The 27,859-nt window shown below is 39.4% G+C and overlaps 2 protein-coding genes across 3 annotated transcripts; both read right to left on the minus strand.

The window, feature by feature from the left end:
- Positions 1-1,993: 1,993 nt before the first annotated feature.
- Positions 1,994-16,825, minus strand: LOC102226688 (zinc finger protein 827-like). 2 transcript variants are annotated; one of them, XM_005811427.2, is made up of 9 exons: positions 16,601-16,825; positions 14,201-14,675; positions 11,620-11,805; positions 10,864-11,532; positions 9,396-9,456; positions 9,233-9,303; positions 6,972-7,026; positions 5,583-5,768; positions 1,994-4,765 (listed from the first exon to the last, which is right to left on the minus strand). In XM_005811427.2, exons 2-9 carry the CDS (start codon positions 14,415-14,417, stop codon positions 4,111-4,113), a joined length of 2,100 nt encoding a protein of 699 aa, XP_005811484.2. In that variant the 5' UTR covers positions 14,418-14,675; positions 16,601-16,825; the 3' UTR covers positions 1,994-4,110. The 2 variants fall into 2 exon arrangements, with proteins under 2 accessions (XP_005811484.2, XP_023202692.1); XM_023346924.1 differs by lacking the exon at positions 16,601-16,825 and adding an exon at positions 16,180-16,590.
- A 3,194-nt stretch (positions 16,826-20,019) lies between these two features.
- On the minus strand, positions 20,020-27,207 carry LOC111611185. The gene is made up of 12 exons (XM_023346993.1): positions 27,173-27,207; positions 25,253-25,314; positions 25,077-25,174; positions 24,888-25,001; positions 24,697-24,802; positions 23,794-23,857; positions 23,326-23,369; positions 22,888-23,072; positions 22,186-22,269; positions 21,835-22,073; positions 20,760-20,864; positions 20,020-20,687 (listed from the first exon to the last, which is right to left on the minus strand). Exons 2-12 carry the CDS (start codon positions 25,305-25,307, stop codon positions 20,633-20,635), a joined length of 1,149 nt encoding a protein of 382 aa, XP_023202761.1. The 5' UTR covers positions 25,308-25,314; positions 27,173-27,207; the 3' UTR covers positions 20,020-20,632.
- Positions 27,208-27,859: the final 652 nt, after the last annotated feature.

The following is a 27,859-nucleotide window of genomic DNA, read 5'->3' on the forward strand; positions in this document are numbered from 1 at the left end:
CCCACTTTCTGCACGGCATCGCGATCCGAAAGTCACGAGAGCTGAGCAGGGGAAGGACCGGGGAGCAGAGGTGAGCCGGATGAAATTAAAGTTTATTATTGATCATCGCAGCAGCAAACAGTTACAGGATACAGCAGAGAAACCCAGGAAATGAAAGGCGAACCACAGACAAAATGTTTCTACTATTTCATGCATCTGTGAGTAAATAAAGTGTTAAAAGAAGAGACGTGCAGAGTCCAGCACCATTGATTAGATTTCATATTAAAACACCGGTGTGCAGGTTTGTCTCGTCCTTCCTGCACATATTACTGTCTCTTCTGCACATGCGCACTGTGCAACAAAAACATTAATAAATAAAAAGCTTAGAAATATTCAGATTGCATCTCATGAATCTGGAGCAAACCACGACAACATAAGCAGTAAAACGTGGTGAGCTGAAACATTCATATAATCACGTCCTGTTTTCAGGGAGCGAGGAAGGCTGCTCCTGTCTGTCCAAGGTGAGTTATTTTCATTACCAACCTGTTTGTAAGACATGCTGGGTCACAGAAAAGCCGCGTTACATTCAGTCTAAGCATGAAAATGAAGATACAAAAGGCAAAAAGAATAAAAACTTTTGGTACATAAAGTTATTTTAAGGGCAGTTGAAGTTCATCCAGGTTGAATCTTCGTTTAGGTTAAATTTGGAAGCAAAAAATGTCCAAATTTAAATGTATTTTTCTGCCTTGATTACAGAAAACAAACTGATGCTAACATACCAAACAAAACAAGTTATTTAAATCCAATTTTTCCCTAAAAACAGCAAACAGACAACACACCAGATGTTGAAACAAAGATTTACGGTTTAAGTAATGGTAGGCACACTTCCTGTTACGATAACAGCTAGCTCATTTTTCATTTAGCATTTTTGCTAACATTGAAAATGTTTAGCAAATATTTTCCCCTTAATCAAAATTTTCAAGATAAATGTTAAGGCGTTAACTTGAGGTACCAATGGATGCGACCATTTCACATCAGTTGGTAGCCATTAGTGGGGGCATAATTAGCTAATGAGCTAACAGCTAGCTATTTTACCTTTAGCGCTAACTTGGAAAGAAAGTTAGCAAAATTAAATTGAAATAAAATTGCATATCGGTTAGTATTGATAAGTGTTGGGTATAATTCTGCTAATATGTAGCTAATTTTTGGTTTAGCTCCAGAAGGTGGATTACAGGTAAATCCACTAGGAAATAGGAAAAAGGCTCTAGGAAAGTTTTATTTTGAGGGGAAAAGTGGCTCTTTGATTGCTAAATGTTGCTGATCTGTTCTAGTTATAATGAAAAGGGATATAAATTTGGTCAATCCTTATTTAACCACTTGAGAACACTCACATAATATTCTAATATAATTCCCAGATAGCCAGCTGATCCTTTATTTTGACAAAGAAAATAAAGCAAGACGTAAATATCAGGGAAAAGTAACGTCCCGGTCATGATCCAGCAGGACACTGTGAATTTCTCGCTAATGGACCTGAACTTTGACAGCAGAAACTTTCATAAAAACACAACATGCAAACATTTGAAGACATCACAGCACCTGATGTTCCAAAATTTAGTTTCCTCATGTTTAGACCAAACAACTCAAGTGTTTTTAAAAAAATCCCAGCATACATGGAACGACACAAAGCAGCAACAGATTAAGATTATGTATTAAAATGAATTAAGTTGAATGTGAATGGGTGTAATATAATTAACCGGAATTGAACAACATGTATGTTTTATTTTACAAAACGTGTTTCAGAAATGTTTATAACTGAATGAGGCTTAAAGATTATAACCATTTAAAGCTAATTTTTGCTTTTGTCTTCAGTGATTCCACATAATTCCTCAGAAATTTTAAATTAAAGAGTAAATTATATAACAATTGTTTCTCAGTTTTATCTCATTAAAAATATGTTCGTCTTCCTGCTGAGTAATTAAAGAAAATTACATTTAAAAAAATAAAGTTTGTCATCTAGTGTGTTGTCTTTTGCTTTTTTCAATTAAATATTGAGTTGAAAAATTACAAAAACAGTTATTTTCTGTATTTATTCACGCTCAACACACAGCCAGGGTTTTGAAAAATAATAAAGCAAATCAAGTGACTGTTCTCTGGGGGAAGAATCACTTTCTGTCATGCCGTGATAATAAAGTCATGTGAATAAATCTATAAATAAAAATATGTAAGAAAGTAAATTGCACAATCCTCCATGTTCTGATCAACACTTTCATAAAATAACAGGGTTTGAAAAGATATGATGTTATTTGTTTTTTGCTTTGTTCAGGTAGGAAAGAGAGAAAATGTACAATATTTTAACTTTAAGTCCATCCATTTGTTTATGTCTCTATAATTCCTGATATATTTAATTAAACCGTCAATCAAATGTTAAACTGGGATATAATGTAAATATGTGGGTTTATTTGGCTTTTTGAGTGTTTCAGTGATTGTAATAAAATAAAGAAATGTCTGAAGTGATTTCTCTCTAAAACCAACATTTTAGTGCAACTTTCGAGATGTTTTGTACTCCGTAGGGCCTCATGTTGTTATGTAAACACAAATACATCATCAATACACAACACAGGTATCAGAAATGTCATCACCGTCCTCCAGAAACAACAAATCCTTAAAAATCCTGGAGCGACAAAGAGAAACTCCCAACAGGAAGTAGAAAAACTACAGCTGAGAATAAAAATAAAAGCACTTCCTGGATTTGATTATACCGGTTATCTTAATAACGACAGTTAGCCCTTAATGAGTGATATATTAATTAACTAATGGAAAATCTGGATTTCTAACGTTTAACTAAAAGAAGATTAAATTTTTTAGTCTGGATTTTAGCCAATTTGTTTTCTAAGATAAGGAAAGAAAAAGTTTTTTAAATGGTTTTTATCTTGATTTCAAGTTAAAGTTGAGAGGAAATAAAAATCAGGCAGTAAGTTTGGAGGCGACTTCACACAAAATGAGAGGAAAACAAACAGAAAGTTGGTCTTTACACTAGAAACATACGGTTATGGTATAAAGAGGTTATTATCATTTTATCCTCATATTATCACAACATTATTCTCAAATTATTCTGATTTTGTCGTATTAATATGATTTTATTTTCACAATATTCGCATTATTACTCCAATTTTATTCTCGAATTATAAAGACTCTTTTATTGTATCTTTCTGAATTTAATCTTTTACTGTTACGATATTACTCTCACATTATTCTGAGTTTATTCTCAAATTATTTAACTTTATTCACATAATAGTCCAACTTTATTTTTTTATTATTACAACTATGTTGCTGTATTATTACAGTTATATTGTTGTATTAATACAACTTTGTTCTCATATTATTCCAACTTTAATCTAATATTAATGACTTTCATATGAGATAATTCTCATATCTCACAATAATAGGAGAATAAAATTGTATTTCACAATTTTACTCTTGTAATATTTGGACTTTATTCCTGAGTTATTATGACCTTATTCTTGTAATTTAATATTTTTTAAACTCCATTGTAGTTCTAAACATCAAAACTGTGATTTTTGTTTGAATTTGTTCTTTATAAAATATAAATAATGATGTTTTTCATGTCATTGTGAGGCCTGAAGTTTGTTTTATCCCGAGCAGCTGCTGTCGAAGCGTCGCTAACTTCATGATAACTTTTTCTTCTCTGAAAGACGAACTGAAAAAATGTTGCTCAGCTTGATTTTCTGTAAACTGGAACCATCTCCTCTGATCTAATCTGACCTTTCCTTCAGTGAGTAACCAGACTTCATTCAGGAAGCTTTTTCATCCAAATAAACCTGTTTTTCACTATAAAATAATCCGGATCTTTAGGTTCAGTATTTCTGGAGGACGAGAGACGGGCGATAGATAAATATGTCCCACAGTCACCTAGCTAAGAGTAGAGTGGCTATATGAAGGAGTAAAGCAGGCAAAACCACGAGCTTAATGCAAAAGTAGAATAAATAGAAAACATTCCCTATGTGAGCGCTGTTTGACATTCTCATACGTAGTGCTGGGTGACTTTACATCCATCGCTTTTTAGTCCAGAGGACGGACAGAAGGAAGGGGGGATGAGAGGAAAGCAAACATTTACAAAGACGTGAGGCCGAGGTAACCCAGGAAGGAGTGTTTGTTGGAGCAGTGCGGTGAGGAAGAGGAGCAGGAGGAGAAATAGGAGCGAGGTTTCAGAGAGATGAGCGTTGTGATGGGGAGGAGAGGAGATAAATCCCTCCATCCTGTGCAGTCGGAGAGCAGCGGCTGCAGCGCAGGAAGAGGAGGAGCAGCAGGGCGAGGAAGAGAGGAGGCGGTGTGCAGCCGCCGGACGTGTTTGCTGGAGCGCTGACCGTCTCCGTGGGGGGCGTAGGTCCGGTGCGTGTGCACGTCGGCGTTAACGCCGGCGTTAGCGCTGGCATTAGCGTTAGCGTGCTTCACCTTGCAGTGCAGCCGCAGACTGTCCCGCCGCTTGGCGCTGTAGGGGCAGAGGTCGCAGGTGAACGGCCGCTCGCCCGTGTGGACGCGCACGTGCTCCACCAGCTTGTTGGCCGTCCGCGTCAGGTGGCCGCAGCGGTCGCACCGGTACTGGTTGCCCTGGCGATGACCCTGGAAGTGGGCCAGCAGCTCCGGTTGCCCGGGAAACGACCTCTGGCAGATGCGGCAGCGATGCTCGGAGGTGCTCTGCTCCGGCTGTGTTGCCACGGCGACCGGCAGAGCTCGGCTGGGGGCGGCGGGGAGAGGGGCCGGGCGTCTGGACGATGAGAAACATCCACAGCCGAACGTTATGAACTCTGTCACTTTATCGTCTTTATTTAGGATTTAATCTGACAGAAAATCAGACAAATTCTGATTTATTTTCATTAAAGACAAAATGAAACATTTCTGGTTCCTCAGTTAGTGGCTGTGTTTTATTTTTGTGTTTTTATGATGGACTGTCTTGTTGCTGAAATGTCATTAATTGATTGATTATCTTTTAGAAATAAAATCTCAAAAGTGTGGTGTGCATTTATTTTCAGCCCAACCAACCAAATGTCTTTCTCAAAACAATTTAAAAAGTTTAGGAAACAAGATGTTTTTCCCACATGACAAATGAAGAAATCTGCAACTTTTCATCAATATTCACTCAAAACAAGCTCTTATGTCTTGTTGAAAAGTTACTAATAGTTTAGTTTTTTTCTGATTTCAAGTACTAATGTATTTGCACTAAAAGTGGGGAAAAATACCAGAAAACATTTTGTGTTTTTGGACTGTGTGGATTGTAACTCCAAATTATTTGTGGAAAATTTGACGACTCACATTTCTTTGTACCTAAAAAATATAAGTACTTATTTATATTAAATGTGTCAAAGATCTGCGACGTTTAGGTAAAATTTCAAGCAGATGAACACTTCATAATGTAACAGTGAAGGGTTGGAAAAAAAAACTTCACTGCTACAAAAATCATAAAAAAAACTTGGAAAGTTGTTACTATTTTGTTATGAAATGTTTAAACATCTCTGTTTTCTGAAAATAAAATTAAAACATAAAGAAAACAGTTGCAGAAAAGGATGGACATGACATGTACTGACCTCATTTCTCCCGTGTCGCAGTGTACATGCGTGTCCACATGGGCCATCATCTCTGCCTCCTGATTGGTCGAATGGTCGCACCTGCAGCAGTGCAGAGAGAAGGAGCCGTGTTCCCATTGGCGGTGCTCCGTCATGTGACTCTTGAAAAGGGCGTGGCCCTCCGTCTCAAAGCCGCACACGTGACACCTAACGTGGACGAAAAGGTGAACGTATTTACCAACTAAAACAGGCTGTTGCCATGGTAACAGACCCGAGCTTTACGTCATAAATGTTGTGTCTTTCATGAGTTATATCTGACTGACAGCTTACATCGAGTCTTTTGTCCAAAATCAGCCTCTAACTCAGTAATCCGTACTAGTGAGTTCTACTCTATGCAGATGATATTGTAGTGGGCTCATTATTTTAATAAAACGCTCCAGCACCAACTGGACCTAAATGGAGCCGAGAACTACATGGGCTCTGGGTCACATAAAGGTGATATTAATATCGATATTAATTCACAACATATTTCTGTAACGTACAAAAGTAAAAAGTAAAACCAGGAGATTTCACTGCTTGTTCTGGACGATTAGGCTGAATACACCAACTAATACTACATGATACAGAAGTAATATTTGGTATTTTATAGATTTAAATACTGTTGTAAAATGTTTATTTACTAGAGATAGCACTGTACTATCCACATATACTATAAAATATAACAGAATTACTGATAAATATTTTGCTACTGCTGTTATTCCTGTAAATTATGTCAAAAAACCACCAAATTTTGAAATTTATTTTATTGTGTATTTGTGCTTTAAACAAACTCACAAATAAAACTATAAATTACAGAAACACTTCTTGGCTATGAATGCAGTTTAAATGTACATGTATAACTTTTTTTAAAAAGTTTTTGCAACAGATCAGGGAGCATCTATTTTGTGAAAAGCATTGATCTATTTAATACCATTTTAACCTTCAGATTTAGGATAAATAAATACGTAAACAAGGAAGCTTTTCCATTTACTGGGGGTTTAGCTTCAACTCGCTAATGCACATGTCTGTTCTGTAGTTTAAGGTTAAAATGTTGACTGGTTTGGATTTTATTAGGGTTGTATTTGATAAATGCATTAACACTTATACTTTGAGATAAAACACGACATATTTTGATTTAATGACATTCAGTTAAACGCAGTTTTTTACATTCTGATCCAGAGAAATAAAGCTAAATCAAAATTATTAAAATATGTTGGTTAAAACACTAAAAAATGAGGAATAATGGAACATATAAACCTAAATGAGGGAATTAAATGATTTGCTAAATTAATTCCAGTAATATAAATGACAAATCTAATTTAGTTTGCTTTATTTTATGATTCCTGAAAGGACAGAATATATAAAAATTACCTGAAGAAGTAAGAAGAACCCGAGGTTTGATCTCTAACGATGCTGGTTTGCATTTCTGCAGAGAAAAAGGAGATATGTTCATAATCCTGCGAACAGATTCATGAATGAGTGGATTAATGATGTGAAGTTATTGTTGTCAAACCTGCCGTTGACGAGGTAATATAACTTCACTAGCATCTTTATTATAAAGCCAAAGGGCAGAGCTTCCATTAATCCATAACACAAACAACAGCAGCGCAGCAGAAGACGGTCATTAAAAACCAATAACATCACCAATCAGAGGGACAATAAAACCACTGCAGGCGACTGGAGGAACAAATTCCCTGGCAGTTTTCATGATGACGTGTTGGATCAGACGGGAATCTGACGGAGGATAATTATTAACAAAGTCCTCTGTCTGAACCTGCTCCTGTCCGCACTTCGGACTTCACACATGCGGAAGGCGTGAAAACTATCTGCATGTGAGCCGGGGTCACTGGGTCAGGCGTTCTTTAAATGGCGACCAGTCAGGAAGATGTGGCGCGAAAAGGAGACGCCAGGTTATCGGGGAAATGCGAGAAAACAGAAAACATGAGAAAACACGAGAAAAAACAGAAAACACGGGAAATAAATAAACAAACTGATAATTTAAATGATTCATGGATTTATCTACAGATGGAAGAAATACAACCGACAACTTGATTGGTTATAAAACCGCTGACGAAACATCCAACCGTCATCCAACACTTATCCATCCATCCATCCATCCATCCATCCATCCATCCATCCATCCATCCATCCATCCATCCATCCATCCATCCATCCATCCATCCATCCATCCATCCATCCAGTTTTGAATTATCTCTCTTTTTGTTCTGTTTTTCTTTGTCATGATTCAATTAACACAAAAACCAAAGACGGTTTGACAGAGAGGAGGCAGGATTTGGGTCCAACAAGGAGACATTGTCTTAAACATCGATCCCTGAAGGATCATCTCTCTGTCTCAAACTCTGCTAATCATCGTCTTATAGATTCACCTTCCTTCTTTTGCTCTCCCGTTTCATAAAACCTGCTTAAATCTCCCACAGTTCCCTTGGTGAACCTGCTTTCACTTTAAATTCACTTCCATCAATATTTCAGCTCTCCTTAGCCATCGTTTCTGGCAGAATGTCACTTTTTATTATTCAAAATAAGGTCGGGAGTGGCAGGTGAGACACATCAGTGACGATGTTGACTCCATGTTTAATTAAATGTCTAATTAAAAGAAAGCAGAGCCAAGAGACTGCTATCAACAGAGAGAGACCTACGCATCCTGAAGGAAAACCTGACGGTGCTGTGGCCTGCATCATTAGTGAAAACAGAGCCAGTGTTTTCATTCATTCAAATGAAAACACTAAATATTTACTGCTTTATCAGTAAATATCACCTGCAGAAACAGGTGAGAACAACAAAAGGTCTAACTAGGTTCAGTCAGGCTGTTACTAAGCCAAACTGGTCTCTTTTGGTTTTGGTTTCAGTTGGAACCAACATGATGAAGAGTGGCGAAGTGGAGACATTTTAATAATTTAAACATAAAGACCTACAATGATTGTCACGAACAAGAAACGCTTATGAAAGTAACAGAAAAGAGAGAGACGATATACTGAGGAAGGAGTGGAGATTGGGATGGGAACCAGGTGAGGCAATCAGAGGAGATGTGGAACAGCTGTGGCAGAAAGAGAGCTGAGGATGGGTGGCTGTTTTCATGCCTGACAGTCCAGCAGTTATATGTTCTGTAGATACTCAAATTTTGAGAGGATGTACTTGCATTAATATGTCATTATTATTATTATATTAGTTAAAAATGGCTTATCGCAGTAATTTCTGGGACAATTTATCATCCAGCAAAATGTGTCATCATAACAGGCTTAATGTCAACATGTGCCTAACAACAATATACGGAGAAATTAAACATAAAACCAAAACTCCAGTGATCATAGCACACTTTTCTGTCTCAACAGAAACGTTGCTGTGTTTCTTCACTAAGTTGAGTCCGTTCTGCTTATTGGGTTTCACCAACACTTCCCCAAACCAGATCTCAGATAAACATCAGGATTAGTTCATGTTAAAGTGAATAACATTCATAAATACCAAAACCCAAACTATCGCCAACTGTTGCCAGGGCTCATTGGTTTGGATTGTACCATACTGGTGGTATCTCTGAAGGAATATTGGCCTGGTTCCATTCGGGTTTGTTCTGATGGTAAATAAAAGCAAAACAAACCAAAACAGAGTTTTATTACCATGTAGGGTTTCTCTGGGGCTCAACAGTGGAGAGGAAGGGACGTGGTCCATGTTGATCTTCAGAGCAGGACTACAAAGACGACAACAGACAGACAGAGTCAGTCTCATAACTGAGATTTATTTATTTATGGTGAGATTATCTGTAGGAATTATTTATGCTACCTGCTTCTGATGGGTGGAGCCATCCTCTCCACCTGCTGACAGCTGGACTTACTGACCTTCTCTGTTGACAACCAAGAAAACATTATGTCATAACTCATCAATGAAAACCCAGCCAGCATATGTTATGTCACCAGCAGGTTAATAATGCTTTGATTGATTTTGTCAACCTTCTCAGCTGTTATTTGGATCAATAAGCTCCGATCGATGTCAATCAAAGTTGACGTGTTTTTCCAGAATGATTTTTAATTGTCTTACAGTAACATTTGAGATAAGCTGGGAAAATAATTCAATAACAATATCTGTCGTGATAGACACGTGATCAATATCAATAGATAATACATCCAATAAAATGTTCAATAATCTCACTGACTCTGATCCAGAACCGCACAGCATTCTGGGAGATTTAGCCGCTCTCACAACTTCTCACTAATCTAAGCTAGATTTGTGGAATCAACTCACTCACTCTTTGGTTACCTAGCAACTCACTCATTCTTTGGTTACCTAGCAACGACATACTGAGTAACTTGCACAGCAGTTTCAAGGAAAGATCACGGCACCAGTTTGGCAGTATATCAGATATTTAAAGGAAAAAAAAAAGAATAATTATCAATAGGCAGAAACGTTTGTATCACAGTACGTTATTCTACTATATCGCTCAGCTGAACCAGGCGTAATTTGAGCTTTTCTTTGTTTTCTGACATGTTATGATGTCAGGTTGTATCAAGATTTCTCTGTTTTGTGACAAGAACAAGCAAACAGTACAAACCATAGATCTCCAGGTGCTGAACCTTCTACAGGTTGGTTTATTTCTCTAGATAGTTCACAATTTTTATCAATTATCACAATAAATTATAGGAAGTAGAGCTGCAACAGTATAAAGCTTTGGCTAGATATGTATATCCAAAATTAATTAGCAGTTATTCCTGATATTTACTGAATTATATGTATCTCCCTACCATTTTGCCAAAAAAAAACACGTTGCGTCTCTGATTCAGTTAAACTCCCCACAATCCTTTGCTGCATCACTATCACTGTCACATGACCAGCCGCTTCCCCTAATGAAACTTAAATGGCACCAAGATGGAAGCAAACATTGGTTATCAATATCGGACCAATACGCTAAAACATGGGCATTCCCAATAGAAAAAGTTAAAACCTCAAATGTAATTTAATCTATTTTTATTTCTACACCCAATTTCTCCTGAGTTTGGTTCTGATCTCCACTTGGGTCGGTTAAATCTTATGACTCCTGATCAAACCAGAACATCGCGGTCATGTGACAGTGAATTTAACCAGCCATTAAATTCATCAGCTCAACCGTAGTTTGTCAGTCAGTAACTGTTTTCTTTAGAGGTTTCCATTTTAGGGTTGCACTGGAGTCACATTGACCCTGGAGAATAAAAGTTGCTCTATATCTGAAGAAAAGCAACATATTGACCTGAAAACGACCAGGGATTAATTAGCTTACCGGAGAGCTGATGCAGTAGCGTAGAGGCCAGGTTGACGGACATGTCCTGCCACAGGACCGCTCTCAGGCACTCGTCCTCCATCTTGGCTCCAAAGAGAAAGTGCTCCTCTATTTTCGCTCCAGAGAAAACCTGAGCGGCCATCTTGGCTCCAGAAACAACCCCGTTCTCCAACATGGCCGCTGAAGGAAACTGGCTCTCCTTCGTGATACCAGAGAAAAACTTGTTGCTCATCTTAGCTCCATTGAACGGTTTCTCTGAAATCTTTGCATTGACAGGACGAAGGTTGTCCATCTTGGCTCTGGGATGAAGGAGGTCCTCCACCGCGGTTTCAGGAGCTGAACAATCCTCCAGTTTCACCTGAAACTGAAAACCGTTTGATGCGTTCAAGAAGCAGTCTGCTGGGTGAGAGGAAGAAAATCCATCTCCTGCGTTAAGACCAAAGCTGTACTGGTCCACCATATTGGCTCCAGGGTGCAACTGTTCAGCTGGGTTATTCCTGGTGAGGAACTGGTTTTCTGGTTTTACATTGAAGAGATGGTGGTTCGTCATCCTTAAGGTGGAATGAGTCGTCTCCTTGACGACCAGCTGACTTGGGGTCATGGCGTCGACCTCCAGAGGCTCCTCTTCCTCTTTGAGCCTCAACATGTGGCCGCTGACATCCTGGCGCTCTGTAACACCAGGAGAACATGGCAAAGTGTTCTTAATTATCTCTGAACATGGTGACGTTTCTGTAACGTTTGTCAGTCTGTCTGTACCTGCCAGTTTCCTGAGCAGGTCTGAGGCCAGGGTGTCTGTGACGGCGTTTCCCTCCGGGGTGTGGGTCAGCGACGGCGGCTCGGGACTCGCACCGGGACCGTCCGGCGACAGGGCGACGCCGGGTTCGTCCTGCTGCTCCGCCTCCTCCTGGCTCCCAGGATGCATCTGGGCCTTCTGGGTGGCCTCTGAAGGGAGTGAGAGAGAGTTCAGCTGACAGGACTGACTTGACCCCTGAAAGGCTAAAGGTCGGCAGAGATCCTGACGATACCATGACATAATAGGGTGATAGCATCCAGTTTTCTGGGATTTTATTCCACTTTACCCAAATTATGCTGATTTATTCTTTGGTTGTCATCAGATTTTTTTCTTTCATTTTATTAGTTTGATATTATTTTTAAATGTAGCCTCCATTGTCCCACCAGACTGTAATTTAGATGCTAAAGTTGCCACCAATGACCAGCCAAGCAACTGGATTATCCTGTGGTAGATTGGCCTGGTGGGGGTATACCGCCAACCTTTAACCTTTGACTTCTGAAGACTTGTAGTAAATCTTGGTGCTGATTGGCTGAACGATTAAAGGCAGAAATAAGGAAAACTTGACATTAGTTTCTGCTGTAGAGCTAAGATGTTTTCCACTGCATGTATTAATGCATATTAAGGTATATTTGGTGTCTGAACCATTAAGACAGGCAGTTATCAACTGAATCTCTCATCTGCTTCTCTAATTAATGATCCATGTATTTGTTTCCATCCACTATCTTTCCACTTTCTATCCAAAAAGGTTAAAAAGTTCAAGTTGTGTGAAAAGTTGTGCAATATTCCATATAAATTCAGTAGCTTTCCAAAGCTCAAAGAATCCAACTTGGCTGGGCAGAGAATACAAATAATCACACAGCGTTCCTCTGCTATTTTTAGGGAACGTTTCTGGATCCAGCAGGTTTGGGTGATGAAATAATTTTAGATTATTTTAGGTTTGGTAATTTAACAGGTCTCCAAATAAATGCCACTCTGTACCAAAGATTTTCCCCTAATCCTCTATAAGTCTGAAGAATTTGCATGCGCTCGATTGAGATGACAGCTTTCTTCGATGGATGCTGCTGCTTTGCCTGTCTGCCGGATCGTTTTCAGTTACAGCTGGAATAAATTGGCTGCACTTGGGCCTCAGAGTCAGCAATATTTCATTAAATCAGGTAACTTTTCCCAATTCCTCCCCATCTGTTGCCGCTCTGCAGCAGACATGTTGACAGGTTAAGCTTCCCTTTGCCCAGATAGCCCAAATTTTAATGATTTTTAACACTTTCTCTAAAATCAGAGCTTTTTCTGCTTTCTTTAAAGCATGTGTGTTAAACTCGTGGTGCAGGGGCCAAATCCAGCGCACTGTAGCACTGGCCCTCTAAACTCTATAAATATAACTTTCAAGATAACAGTTGTGTGCTTAAATATTGTTTTATCAATTAAGTCAAAGCAGTTTTTAATCTGTAATCTGTTTTAATCCCTCCTTTCTTACTTTTACTACACTGTTGCATTAGCCTCACTGGATGCCAAGTTATAATCCGTGATCGATGTGCCGAGTAACAAACAGTCATGTTTACCCTCAAACATAACTATACTGCAAATATTTCTGAATTAGATCTTCCAGTTGGGTTTCAACTGCTTCTAAAAACAACCAAAGCGCTTGAAAAAAAAAATCACCCAGGTGTTTTTTGGTGTCTGGAAAATGAGCCATTTCAAAAACCTCCTGATTGTTACATCTCATTCCAGGGGCTCTGCGCTGTTACCTAGCAACCCCAATGGAACTCCATCTGTCACCTAGCAACCCAAGCTGAGCTCCAGCACATTTGGTCAGCTGGTTTTACTGCTGTACAACGGCTGCTGGAAAAGATGAGTGTTCTGTTGTTGACTTACTAAATCTGAAACACTGATTTCCTTAGAGTTGCTTTTGAACCATAATAAATGGAACATTGAACAACACGTTGATGATTTTAATGACGGTACTTGACAAAATTTAATGTATGTTATTGGTTTTCACAATTGTTGATGATCTGTTTATGATGGAAAGCCGTTTGATCTGCTATATTATTGAAATATGCTACAAATAAACTTGATTGATTGATTGGTTGATTACCATCCAGAAACCACTTGCTGAATTGTTGATTGTGCAGGAGGCTCCACTTCTGCTTTTCAAAGATGTATGGTTGTATAATTGTGCATCTGTTTGCAGCCATTTTCACAGTCGTGTGTAAACGTTGAGCTGGGGGGCGTGGCCAACACCAGCTTACTTAGATTTAAAGTGACAGAGGCCCTAAAACAAGTCATTCTGAAACAAAATCTTAGAATGATTTTGTGCAAAAATATTTAATTTTAATGTTTTGCACACATAGATCTGTTCAAGAAAGTATAATAGCTCACCTTTAATGGGTTTTATCTATACATTCTGGCACAATTTGAGAACATTTGTGATCTTGAAATGTCTGAAAATGAAAATGATTGACTTTAAAGTCAGTGAAAAAAGGTTAAATCCTGGAGAAGTGAAGAAACAAAGCTCACCGTGTAAACGGATGAATCTGTGTGTGTGACTACCTGAAAGCCTGATGAGGAGGTCAGACGCCATCTTGGTGCTGACATCAGGGCTGAACAGAGAGGTGGCTGCTGGGAAGGGACTCGAACCTGCGGCGCGCGCGTCACACACACTCATCGACAAAGCCTCATCACCGGAGTGTGTCTTTGTCAGTGCGGGGTGTGTGTGTCGTTTGGCTGCATCAGAGGGAGGCTGCAACACACTCGACCCACGCTTCATCTCACAAGAGTGTATGCGTGTGTGTTTGACGGAGAAAAAAAAAACAAAAAAATAAATAAAATAGGAAAAATCAAGAGTCAAAACTCAGAGAAAGAGAGAAGGGCAAGAGAGAAAGAAGAGGAAGAGAAAGAGGAGGAGGAGGAAGGCAGCGCTGCTAAAATAAGAAGACTAACGTATGGAAGAGAGGAGATCATGGTGGAGAAGAGAGGAGAGGGAGGATTTGCTCTTCACAGCGAGCTGTTGCTGACTCTCATTGACCTGAAAGACAGAGAAGAAGAGGAGAGACGGATGGAGGGGAGCGAGGTGAAGCCGGGGAGAGAGGAAGATGAGCAGGGAGGAGGACGAGGGTGAGAAAGAAGAAGAACACGAACAAAGTGAATCTGTGAATGAATCAATTATTAAACAGATAGAGCCTAATAATAATAAGAGGATAAATCTTTCCTGTTACCGCCATGGTAACAAACCCTGCTGTGTCATCTCCCGCCCTGACCTTCCCACCGACAAGCAATCATCAATTACGATCAATAATCGTCACTTCAGCCTGCCACCCTCTGTTAGTCTTGATCTCTTCATGCACTGCCATCCTGCCTCTGTCCTAAACACCAGGAGCTACATGCAGACACTATATGTACATTTAACTAACTGTATACCCATGAAATAGAAAATACTATTTTAAAAATATTCAAAATATCTCATAACAATTAAACTCTAACATGAAATAAAAATCTAACTATAATAAGGAATCACAATAGAATAATTTATAATTTTTTTAAAATGTTTAGGTTTACTTTCTGTCATTATGACCCTTCAGTTCAATTATTAACTAATTAAACCAATAAGATAATACATTTCTAAGATAAACTAACAAATTAGGTAAATATAAATAACAAAATAAAATAACATGTAAATTAAAAAATATTAATTATGCTAATTTGTAAAAACTGGTAAAAAAAAAGGGTACAAAAAATAGCAAAAATATCAAATAAAAATTTTATTCAATATATTAAGGTAAAAAAAAAATATTAAAACAACATATATTAAATAAAACATTATTAAAATTTGATTAATAACTCAATTAACAGAAATAAATACAAAGTAATATGTAAGTTAAATTTAAAAATAACAATGAATATAGTTAAATTCATTATTACAAATATAAGCAATGTATTTAAGACATAAAATGACAATAAATAAGAAATAAATATTTGTCAATGGGATTTTTTTTCAAGAAAACTAATTTTGTAAAATTATAATGAACATTTGCAAATACTATAATACAAAGAAATAATTTTTTTTTAAAAAAATCTTTTTAAGCAAAAAAAAATTAAGCAGATTGTTTTACAAAGTTACATTCATAAAATTTAATGCATTTAAAAAAAATTATTCTTAAAGAAGATACAAATATTTAAAGAGAACATTCACCCCAAACATGTTGCTTTAAGTAAAATAGTGAACATCCAAACGAAGTAATTTTTCCGTAATAGCTCAGAATAACGGGAACATGTTGTGTTCTTTCGCCTCGGTGTTCTCGCTACCCTCGACCCCGTTTCCTCCAGCCTCTCGCCCCTGTCTCTAGGCGACACCATGCGGGCTGCTGCCGCCGCATCCGGCAGGGGAGCGAGAATCCACCGGACACCAGTTTCACCACAACCCCCCTCCTCTTCGCTCCCCTCCCCTCCGGTCCCCTCGGTGTTGGTCGGTCGGTCGGTCGGTCGGTGTCAGAGCCCCCCGGAGCCCCGCTGTGTGTTAGCTGGTCGGTTACCTCTCTCCCTCCGTCTCCCTGCTGCTGCAACATGGCTGAACGGCGCTCACGCTCCCCGGCACGCCGAGTCAGAAAGTCATCTCGCGGGGCTTTGGGATGTTCAGTTCCGAACGGCTCTAACGGTTTCCGCTCGCGCTGCCTCTCGTTACCGGGAACAGGGGCATGTGTCAGCGCGCGACCACACACACACACACACACACACACACGCTGTTACACACACACACACACACACAGTTACACACACACACCTCCGCTCCTCTTCCCTCTCGCCCCCTCTCCTGCAACATGGCTGAACGGTAACCCGACCTCACAAGACCTCAGAAGTCATTTTCACGGGTCAGTTAGCATCAGCGCCCGGTCATAGCCGGGACCAACCCGCCCCGGGACGAGTCGATCCCCGGCTTTTCCCTCCGTGACTTACCGGTACCATGAGGGCAGATGGTGGCGGCGGCGGCGGTGGTGCAGTCCGGGGCATAGCCTATATATAGACTATAGATCTCGTCCATATTAAATCTCCCGATTTTACTTCTTCATTTCATCCATCCTCCCGTTGTTACTCCCGTTTCTGCATCCAGTGTTATATAAAGTAGAAGGGAGAGAAGCGAGGAGAAGATCCGTCTCCTCCCGGTTCCTGAGGATGACGGGTCGGTCACCGAGCAGGGCAGATGGAGGTTTCCGCCTCCTCTCTTTCTTTCTCTCTCTCCCTCTCTGTGTGTGAGAGTAACACAGAGGAGAAGCAGTGTTTCTTGTACATGTAGTCCTGGGTTCATACAGTTCCCACCATGAAGAAACCCAGAAAATACCTGAAACCCTTGCAGACATGATCACGTAACTCTTTGAAATGATTGTTCGGGCTGTAAGCTGTTCATTGCATCCATTAACCATAAAACTGCGCAACCTGAAATAACGAAAATAAATCCACTTACTAGAAACAAGCCAATTTAGCAAAAAATAACGTCACTTTTTTAAAAAAGTTTTTGTGCTAAGATAATGTGTTTTTTTGGCAGTATCAAAATCGATGTATTTGGCAGAGCTGAGATGGAAACACTTTTTTTCCGCATCATGAGTCACGTGATCCATAGCCGGATGTTACTCCTGGCGAAAACCACGAAGAAATGCAACTGGAAGTAGTCTTTTTTCTGGATAATGTGCAGCTGGCTTCACTAAAGCTCTTCTGGCACAGTTCATGAAAAGTTGTGTCATCTAAACGGGTTCAATCATAGTTTTTCTGTAAAATCTCCCCTAAACTCTACATACTTAGCCATTTGCAGGTAGAAAGGGCTTGTCACTCCAGCGCCTTTATAAAACCCAGATGTTTCCTCTGATGGTTGATGGATGACATTAGTGGAACAAGGGTGTTGAGGCTACTGGTAACTAGCTGCTGATGTACCATTGCTAGCTAGTTAATTAGCTTTGTTCTGTCTGTCAAAGAGTAAGTGCAAATTTATCTGGATGACGTTCATTTTTACCATTGACTCACTGCAGTTGCCATCAGATATGAGGCTAGATGCATGACTAGAAGAACTCTCAGGCACAACAAACAGGTTTGGTCGTACAATGTGTGGTGGTGAGCCAAACAATTTTATTCACCAACATTCAAATGTCAGACCTCCAGAGACCAAATGTGAGTTCAGAGTAAACAAACATGGCTGACAAGGAAGAAGCAGTGGCAATAGTTTGTAGACTATGTTTAACAAGGAATATTAATTTTTTTAAAAAGATGTCTCCAACATCCACCGGACTTTCTGATGCACCATTCAGTTGATTTGTCTTCAGGTTTAGACCAAAATGCCTAAAATAGCATCATAAACATGGCATGCTAGTTTGTCTTGTGTTTGGCGCAAGCAGTGACATTTTTCTGTCTCCAAATCAGTGGACTGTGTTGTGTGACACCAGCCAAACTATCCTTCTAAGGTACCAAACCATTGTCCTTTGAACCTGCAGCTGAAGGGGTCCAAATTTTGTGGAAGGGGTTGGTTGTATGGGCTATTTTTAGAGTAGAACCAGACAATATACTGTACCAAACCACACCGACACATGCCATATGGAAAAGAGACAGCAGAGTTTATTAGAGGACAATTAGCATCAAAAATACCAAGAGATACAACAGAAAGGTCACAAAAAGGTTTGATGTTCACATCCAAATTGACAAGCTGTGAAGGAGAGCATTAATCAGAGAAGAAGACACGAGACCCATAGATCCACAGTTCCAGCTAACAGACTACTGACAGGCCAACTGTTAGCTGCGCACTTGACAAGTCTGGCATCGATGGAACAAAGCCATAACAACGCTACTGATTGTAGCTTCCCACAGTTCTACAAAGTCTAGAAAGTATTGACACTTGTTGGGAGGTACAGATCTAGAGGAATGAAGCAACACTTAGCTGTACCTTTGACAACTCCAGGCTACTGATGTTAAGGCCACATTTGCATAATGTCAAACTAAGAGCCAATCATGAAAAGGTTAGAAAGTTTAAAAGATTCCTTTAGAAAAATGCAAGGAAGATTGGACTGGCTTTCAGCTGGGAAAGCAGTCACCATTTCAGGGTATTGTTCTGTCAAAAAGGTGAAGAAGGTTAGTCTGAGTAACAGGAATGTTTTCAGAGGAGAAAAGTTTACTGTAGAGATCCAGAGGGAACACTGGAAGAGGACAGGCAGGTGAGTTGATATGATGAGTGCTAAACAGCTTTTACTGAAGAAACAAAAGCCCAACAGAGGAATCACAGAGATTGGCTGGAGCAAGGAGAATATGAGTGGGCAAATCTTGGAAGGCTTCAACGAAACAGAGATCCAAGAACAGAACATGCAAACAGTTGCTGAGGAGCTCAACAGCCTAATTACTCTAAACAACAACCTGATGGAGGACACAGGCTTCAGCTGGTCGTTATGTGCTGGTAGGCTGATCAGATGATGATTAGCATGTGTACCCGATGCCTTGAGCGACAACAGGAGTGCACCCAACAACCACGACCTACTCTGGCCTGACAGGTAACAGCAGGTGAGCAGAGAACAGGGCAATACAGGCGACAGCTTGGGTATTACAGCATCAACAATAAAGAGTTGCACCTAAAGAATCAACTAGAGTTCATGTTCTAGTTGTACCAGTTTCAATTATAGAATTAGAAAAGAAATTCTGCAATAAGTCTGGTGGAAAAAAAAGAAAAACTGACCATGAGGAGTTTGTTTGTTGTTCCGATTACTGTTTCTTGTTAATCCCCATGATAAGGGCCTGATTAGGGGTATTGAGACATTTCTAAGGCTTTTGGAAGCAAGAATCACAATGTTCCTTCCCAGGAGGGGCTGGACTACGAACTATCTTCAAGAATGCATTGACGATTCATCCAGAAGGTCACTAAGAACCCAGATCCACTTACTTGCCTCAATTAAGGACAGAAACCGAGAGAGACTGGGCAGAAATGGAAGAGTCCTGGTCAAAAATCACTGCTCACCAAAAACCCCCACAAAATCTCCTCTCACGTTTGCCAAAAAAACGTCTTGATGATCCCAAAACTTTGGGCTGATGAGACAAGAATGGACCTTTTTGGAAAGTGTTTGTCTCATTACCTAAAATTAAAGCCTTTAAGAAACAAACCGTCACAGTGACAGTCAAACACGGAGGTGATAAATTAAAACAATTCTGCAAAGAAGAGATCACTAACTTTCCTCCATAATGATGCAGATGTCAGTTGTTGCTGCCACAACCTCAGAGTAATTACTTTCCACATCAGGACAGGTTTGCTTTTGTAGCTTTTGCTTTTGATAAATGAAATGATCATTTAAAAAGTTAATTTTCTTAATTTTAATCAGGTTATTTCTGATAGTGGTTCATTCACAGACGTCTAGAAGGGTGCAGTTTTTTATTTCAGCCAGCAGAGGGAGACAGAGTCAGCCATTTATGCAAAGACCTTTCACTACAAGAAGTATCAGTAAAAAGAGAAAAAAAGTGTAAAAAAAACAACGTTTTATTTAAGACATGCAATAAATTTCATCTTAGGGAGAAACCGGATTCATTTGTTGTTACATTTTAACATGACGAAGGGAAAAGAGGAACGGAGACTGAAACTTTTAACCAGCTAGCATCACTTTAAGATGCTAGCTAAAGAGAAACCTGAGCACAACTTTCATAAAAACATGATAAAAACCAAACATATGTTGAAGTAATTCATATTTAAAAATGTTTGTAACATATTAAACACACAAAATCCCTGATAACAGATCAAAACACACCTCTGTTGTAGTGAACTAGAGCAAAACTGTAACTGTAACTCTTTAGTGCAATTTTATGTACGAACATGATAACATGTTTATTTTTAATTGACCATTGATCAGATAAAACAATTTTGAACTTGGAAAAAAAAAACTAAAAGAGAAATGTTTTCATTCAAGTCCAGAATAATCTGGTAAATATTCCTGCTTTGAAAATATGCAATGTGTGAGCTGAACTCTGAGGAAGCTATAAAACATCAGCCCTGATGTGGATTTCTTCATCATCTTCATCCTCACAGCTCCTGCAGCAGAATAAAAACATTTAGAGACTCTTCATCACATCAGTTGCACAGACAGACCTGCTTGTTTCTTACACATATTTATGGAGGCTCTTCTGATTCATCATGTGCTCCCTGAAGATGGCGATTGCTTTATGGACGTCCATTTCATCCTGGTACTCCTCCACCACCGCTTTGAATCTGCCAAATGCAGATTAAACAACAAAGTATAAACTTTTTTTATAGTTTCTAGAAGGAATTTGTCCAGAGAACCAACAAGTCCTTTGGATTTGGTGTCTACCAACTTTGTACGTCTACAGACAGAAATATTTGTCAGTCGTATTGGACGGGGAGGATTTGTAATCATCAGTTTAGAATTTTGCTACAGGTTCTTTATTAGATCTTAGTTTTTGTATTTGACTAGGCCATTTAAACACTTGAATATATTTGATATAAACCAGGGGTTATCAAAGTTTTGGAAAGTTTGATGGTTCATTTGTACGTTTCATTGATGTTGTGGGATTTACCTGCTATAGTTTGGCGTCATCTACATTGATAAAAGTATAAACAACTTCCTGTTGTGATCAGAGTTCATTTAGCCTCCTGTCATAAAAATACTGGTGTTTGGTCATCAAACATCATTAGCTAGCACCTCTTAGCAGACCAAACCAGCTGCTTTTCCATTACAAATGTACTTCATTAAAGTAGAAAAAAAAACACAATTTTGCAATTTAGCGGCATTTCCATTAAATAAGAAATCACACATGAATAAGTTTATTCATGTGAGAAGTTATTAAAAATCAAGCCGCAGCATCATCTTCCAACTACTTCCTGTTGTCCTCTTCTTTGTGGTTTCTGCCAGTAGCAACATCCAGTTGTTAATCATACAACTCGTGTGATGTGTGATTTCCTTAAGCAGATTTGTTTTCAAAATATCAAATTGTGCAATCATATGGTCAATAGAAATGTTTACTGTGGCAGTGAAGCATCTTCAGATCCAGCCCATATAAATCCAAACTTTAAATAATCATGGTCTCACTTTAGTTACTAAAAGTCTATCCAGTTTGTGTCTGGTAGAGGCTTGGTGAAGTTGGCTAAATGTTTGAAGTTTCTGGTTAATTTCAGGTCCAAACGTAGTTGGACTGATTACGCTGAAGCAGTTCACACCTACCTCTTAACCCAGACAAAGTCCACGTTCTCCCTCCTCCACATCTGGTAGAAACTGTTCTTTTTCAGGCTCGGAACCTGTGACCCGAGTTCCTGATGCAGCTTCTGAGCCACAAAGTCCTGCAGGCAGGCCCGGGCCGACAAAGCCAGGAGCCAGTACACCGGGTCGTCCAGAACCACCCGGTGGAAAGACTGCAGGGACCACTGGAGCCACTGTGGGGCCGGGGAGGAAAGATGGAGGCTCTGCAGGAGGAAGAATGAAGGTTAACCAAAATTCATCTTTTCATTCTGAATGCAGTTTGGAGTCATTAGCAGAGACATTGGTGGTAATTTATCTGTAATCTGTTCTGGTCACCTGCTTTCCTGTCCCGTATCGTCTGAATGTGTCCAGCAGCAGCGACCTAATTTTACTGTGTTCATGGAGACGCCCAACCAGAACCTGCCCAATGAAACAAGAGGAAAAAACATGACTGAGCTGCTTCAGACGATGATTTTTATTCAGTCTCTTATTTAATGGAAACACCACCATTGAAAATTTGTGGTTTTTCAAAACAAAACTGACAAAAGTTTTGTGGACATTTGTAACAGAAACGCAGCTACAGATAAAGACGCTGTCCACCGTGACAGTGTCTTTATCGCCTTTTCCATATGAATGTAAGAAAGTAAATGTTCAAATGATTCGACTGAGTAAAACATGAAAAAATTCAAGGACAAAATTAGCAAATATTTTTTAAAAGGTGGTAACTCCCTCTTTCAGAAGACACTTTGAAACCAGGTTGTGCTAACTGCTCTGTGGGTTCGTGGAGCTTTTTGTCTGCTGGTCGCCATGGCAACGGGTCTGTTAAATTAAGCTATAACTTATATGGTTCGCATAGGAAATAAGGGCGCTGCGACCAGTTTTGTGACAGATTACTGCTCATGCCGTATTGGGACATCGTCGCTAGCTGTAGCGGCTAACAGGCGAAGTTCAATCCAGTGATATACATCAGTGGCTGTACCATTTAGTGGAAATGAGGCTCAATAAGTGTACGATGGTATAACAGTGGTGACCTCTGACCTCAAGTGTGCTTCTGACTCTGAGCAGGTAAGTCTCCTCCTGCTGCATGAATGTGTTGTAGCAGCGTTCCGTCAGATTGCCAGACCTCAGGCCTCTGAGCAGCGAGGATGAGAAGAAAATCTCCTTGGCTTGAGTGGAGCTGGAGTCCCAGACGACGTCGAACAGAAGCACCCCGGGGACGAGCCCTGGGCAAGAAGAGACGCAGACTGAGGGGCAATTTACAGGCTGGAGCGATACGCACTGCAATGTCCAGATGAAGACTCTACTGATCACTGAGGGCGACTTAACATTCACCTAAAGCTGACCTGCTATCTGAACAGGTTAGGGTGGGTTTTGGGTGGATGGGTTTTACAAAACATGTTGATCACATTTTTTGCCCAGATAATAAGAGTTTAATCTGATCATTTCTTCTATTTTTTGGTTTTAGGACAACCTCACCTGGTTGAAGCAGCTTGTTTCTGCTGAGGTCAGCGGAGGTAAACCTGAAAGTAAACAAACACAAAACTGAAAGACTAGAAGCTGTTAGCAACTCTCCACTGAATGATCACATACAACTGCTGCTGCCATGAACTTTGTGTCCTCTCTGGGATTGTTTCTTGTTGCAGGTGTGCCTGGCCCAGTGTTTGTGCATTGGTCTGTGTCTCTTTCCAGTTTGAGTTTTTGACAGAATTACGCCTCCCACAAACTGCACTCAGTTTTACCTTTCCATAAAAAATACTCCTGACTCAGTTCTTAACTGTTCGCTGAGTCTCTGCGTTTAACCATTTATTCTCTCTTTGTTCTTTCCAACTGAAAGTAAACCAGGCCCAGTTCGTCTTGGTTTCTCAGAAAACCTCTGGTATAGAGACTCTCCGTTGAAGGAGCTGAAATGACTCCCAATGAGATCACTTCTCAACTTTGGCCTACCTCGGTGAAGTGGTGCAGATGTAGAACCGAAGTTCTCCACAGGGGGCGCTCTGCAGCTCTCCAGCTAGAAACAAAGACACATTAAGTGCTTTCAGTCCAATTTAACTTAAATATGGTTCACATGAGTTTCTAAATTTAATTTATATTGGAACCATATAAATCTTAAAGTATTTGATAGGTCGCTCCAGCACTTTTCCTTCTTCCTTCCTCCATATCCACTCTTTGTTTGGTGCTAATGACATCATTGGGGCTTTAAACTTACTAGTCTGTATACTACTTGTATGTACTAGTATATGGATTTTACACTTAGGCTGCTGGATGAAAAACTTTAGTTTTCTTCACTGTTTCACCAACCAGAACAGGCAAGTATTGGCACAATTTGGAGGCGTGTGCGCACTTCTAGATATAGGGAGCCCAGTTCAATCCTACCTGTGGAAGGGGCCATTGTTTCTAGCCATGGCATCTACGGAGTATTCACCAGCACCACCTTATGGATATGGTGCATCTGGTGAACCGTTTTCTCCCTTTCGTTTTCAGAGGACACATGTTGAAATTATTAGGAATTCACACAACCGCCCCAGAGGCATTTTGCTCCAGTTCGATGCAGAACTGGTCCGTCATGAGTGTTTGGAACAGCATTGTTCTTTAAAGATGTGCCTCAACCAAACCCGGTAACAACTATCAATAGTTTGATTTTAAATGTAGTGAAGTGTTAATCCAGCTTGGAAGGAGTTTTTGTTTTTACTTGCATCTGATGGAATGAGACGTAATACATTAACAAGCTTTTAAAACAAGTGGGTAAATATGTTAAGACTTCTAACGCATCAGGTGTTAAAGGTAAACTGGTGAGATGTAATAGTAGCTGTTTGCTCTATAAATATTGCATTCATGCATTTTGTTTACTTTTGGGTATCATTTCCATGCAGAGTCCAAACTCTTTGGTCTTTTCGTCCATCTGGTTGGTCTGGTTGTTAAGCAGATAGTCGTCACTCCAAATCCTTGATCCATTCTGTCAGAGAGAGAAAAACAAAGATGGAGATAAGAGTACTGTTGAAATCAGGTGTAAAACACATAAATCTGACGCCTCTCCTCACCTGGTGTTTACCCAGCCACACAGGTGTGCTGGTGTTGGTCAGTTGGAGGACAATTTGCCTTTCCTCCGGGTTGTGGAGCAACATGAGGTTCCCACCGGTCTCAGAGCATAAAGTCTAAGACCAGATACTCAGATTACACACAGGAGTGACAGAGTGGGACAGAGAAAGCAAACGTTGGCTCTTACTTACACTGGCACTGGTCCAAGAGCTCCACACGGGGAAGAAAGCAAAACATCTCCGTCCGAAGAGGAGCCACCCGGGTTGACACTGAGGGGAAACGCCCACTCCTGTAAATTACACAAATGTGAAAAACTCTCGCATTGGTGACACTTTTTACTGTTATAATAGAAACAAGTCATTCGTACCTGAAGACGATGCAGAGAAGGACCAAAGCAGCAGATAAACTGACACGGTTAGCATCTTCCAGCTGTAACACACAGGCAGAAGGTTAAAGCCAATGGGAGCTGCAGTACGCAGCGTTCCTACAACCATTCATCCGTTCATTCATCCATAATCTACAGTTACCTCAACAAAGACCCTGACACTTTCCACCAGGAGGGTCAGCCACAAAAGCACACAAACTGGTTGTTCACAAAGTGTTGCATCCAAGTACATTAATGATGGAAAGTTGAGTGGAAGGAGAGGGGTAGAACAAGGAGAACCTTTCCAAACAGATCCAGAGAATCAAATTGTGTTTTATCCAAGGATCAACGCCTTTGACTGTCATTTTCCAATGAAAATTATTGATCTGGAAGACTGGAGGTGAAAACGATGAACTGTCTGCCTGCTGTGACTCAGGCAACAGAAAACATGGCATCTCACTTCCTCGTTCACACAAAGCCGGTGCATCTTTCAGCTTTTCATGCAAATCATTGGACATGCAACACATCTACTTTCTAACTGCCGCTCATTCAAATGTTAAGTTTCCTAATTTGGTTCTGATGGGCTGCTATCAAGAGGAAGAGGAGACACCAGGGGCAACGATGAAGATGAGCTGCAGGACGGTCGCTGATACAGAAACTCGAGTTTCCTTCACAAGTCAGCAAAAACAGGCTGAGATTCTCAAGTTGAAAATCCACATTTTATTGTTTTTATGCAATATTCTTGTTTTCTTTATTTAGAAATGGATATACCATTTTGTGACTGGAATTAACTTTTCTATAAGAATACTTTCTGATCAAACATGATCTTTCTGCTGAAACATCAGTCAAAAAAAAACAAAAATGTAAAGGAAATGAAACATTAACTTCCCTGAATGTAAAATTCCTACATATTTTTTCCATTATTTATTATTAATTTAATCAGGAGGAAGAAAACAGAGTGGGGGCAAAACACAACCCATCAAATTTATTTTAATGCATGCCCATATTTATACATACATTTATGAATTAAATTAATACTTAAATATTAAAAATTATAAATATATTTACACATTTAGTTATAAATCAAATAAATGTGCTTCCCAATTTAAAACAATAATTTTTCAGCATATTTTGAAAGTCTCAATTTAGCATTTTATGCAGTAATTAGACAGTGGAAACTAATCAAACTTTATATCAATCATACATTAATTTACTTTTCTGCTTCCTGTGTTTAAAATACATACAATAATTAACAAGGCTGATCTGTCAGGACTTAAATGTTAATTCTAAAAGTAAAAGGTAAAAGGTCCGTCTTTGTTTAATGGAAACATGAAAAAGTTTCTTCATTCAACAGGAATATATCTGGATATTCAGTCAAAGATTTATGAACAAACTACTTTTGTCCAATAACAGCCAAGTTAGTTTCTTATTAATTAATTTTTATTTTATCTTCGTCTCTCAGGAAGTCTGAATATGATTTGCGTGTTAAACCTGATTTTCTGCTTGTTGTTGTTTTTTCTGCTCATCTCATTTTGTGAAACTGTCCTGACGCTGCAGAGCACAAAGACACCAGTAAGTCCAGAAGAACCAGTCTGAGTGATTCACTATGCAGACTGGTGGTGGCAGCCAGTTCAGACCAACTGGCTGCTGAATTAAAACAGTGATGAAGGTTTTCATGACAATGAAGCAACAGAAAACATTCAGTTATTACCTGACTTATCTTCACCTTTCACAGATTTAAAGAATATGTTCATGTTTTAACCAAACAACTTCAATAAAATACATAAACAAAAAAATAACAAATAAAAATATGTCAACCTTTTCCTAACACTGAAGACCAAAAACAGAACAAATACATTTAATCTACTGTAAAATATTTGCTGCAGAATAAAATTATGATGAATTAATAAGTACTGGACTCACCTGAGCTCAGGTAGGGACTCCTCTTCGTTACAGGAAATTATAAGCAATGCAGAGAATCTTTAATATGTTTGTGAGCAGAAGGAGGGGCCTTTGACTAGACTGCTCATCCTGTTTCCTGGAGCATTTTTTATGTACAGCTGAACAAAAACATTCCTGAGTAGGTGTGAGGTGCACAAGTAAAAAAAATGAAGGGAAGGGAAGTTTTTTAATTATTTTTTTTATCACGCTTAAAGTAAAGCTTCATGTCAAAGATGATCTGTGACGTTTTCTTGAACAGAACATGTTTATCACATTTTTATTTGCACAAAATTATTCTTAGGTCATGAAATATTAGTCGCACATGAAAATTAGCTGCAATCAAATGCACAATTATACAACTGTACATCTCTGAAAAGCATTAGGGGAGCCTCCTGCACAACCAACAACAATACAGCACGAGGCCACTTGGTATGTCAACAACCAAACACTTGTCTTTTCCAGCAGCCATTGTAGAGCGCATTGAGAGACTATACCAGCTGACCAAACACGCTGGAGTTCCCCTTAGGTTGCTAGGTAACAGGCAGAATTCTGCTGGGGTTGCTAGGTAACAGGCAGAATTCTGCTGGGGTTGTTATTTTTTAAGCGCCTGTTTTTTAATTAATGCATAATAACCAGTTATTAATGATTTAGAAAGTCAGATGAATTAAT

The sequence above is a fragment of the Xiphophorus maculatus genome, chromosome 14 (assembly GCF_002775205.1).
Source record: "Xiphophorus maculatus strain JP 163 A chromosome 14, X_maculatus-5.0-male, whole genome shotgun sequence".
In the NCBI taxonomy this organism is placed as follows: domain Eukaryota; kingdom Metazoa; phylum Chordata; class Actinopteri; order Cyprinodontiformes; family Poeciliidae; genus Xiphophorus; species Xiphophorus maculatus.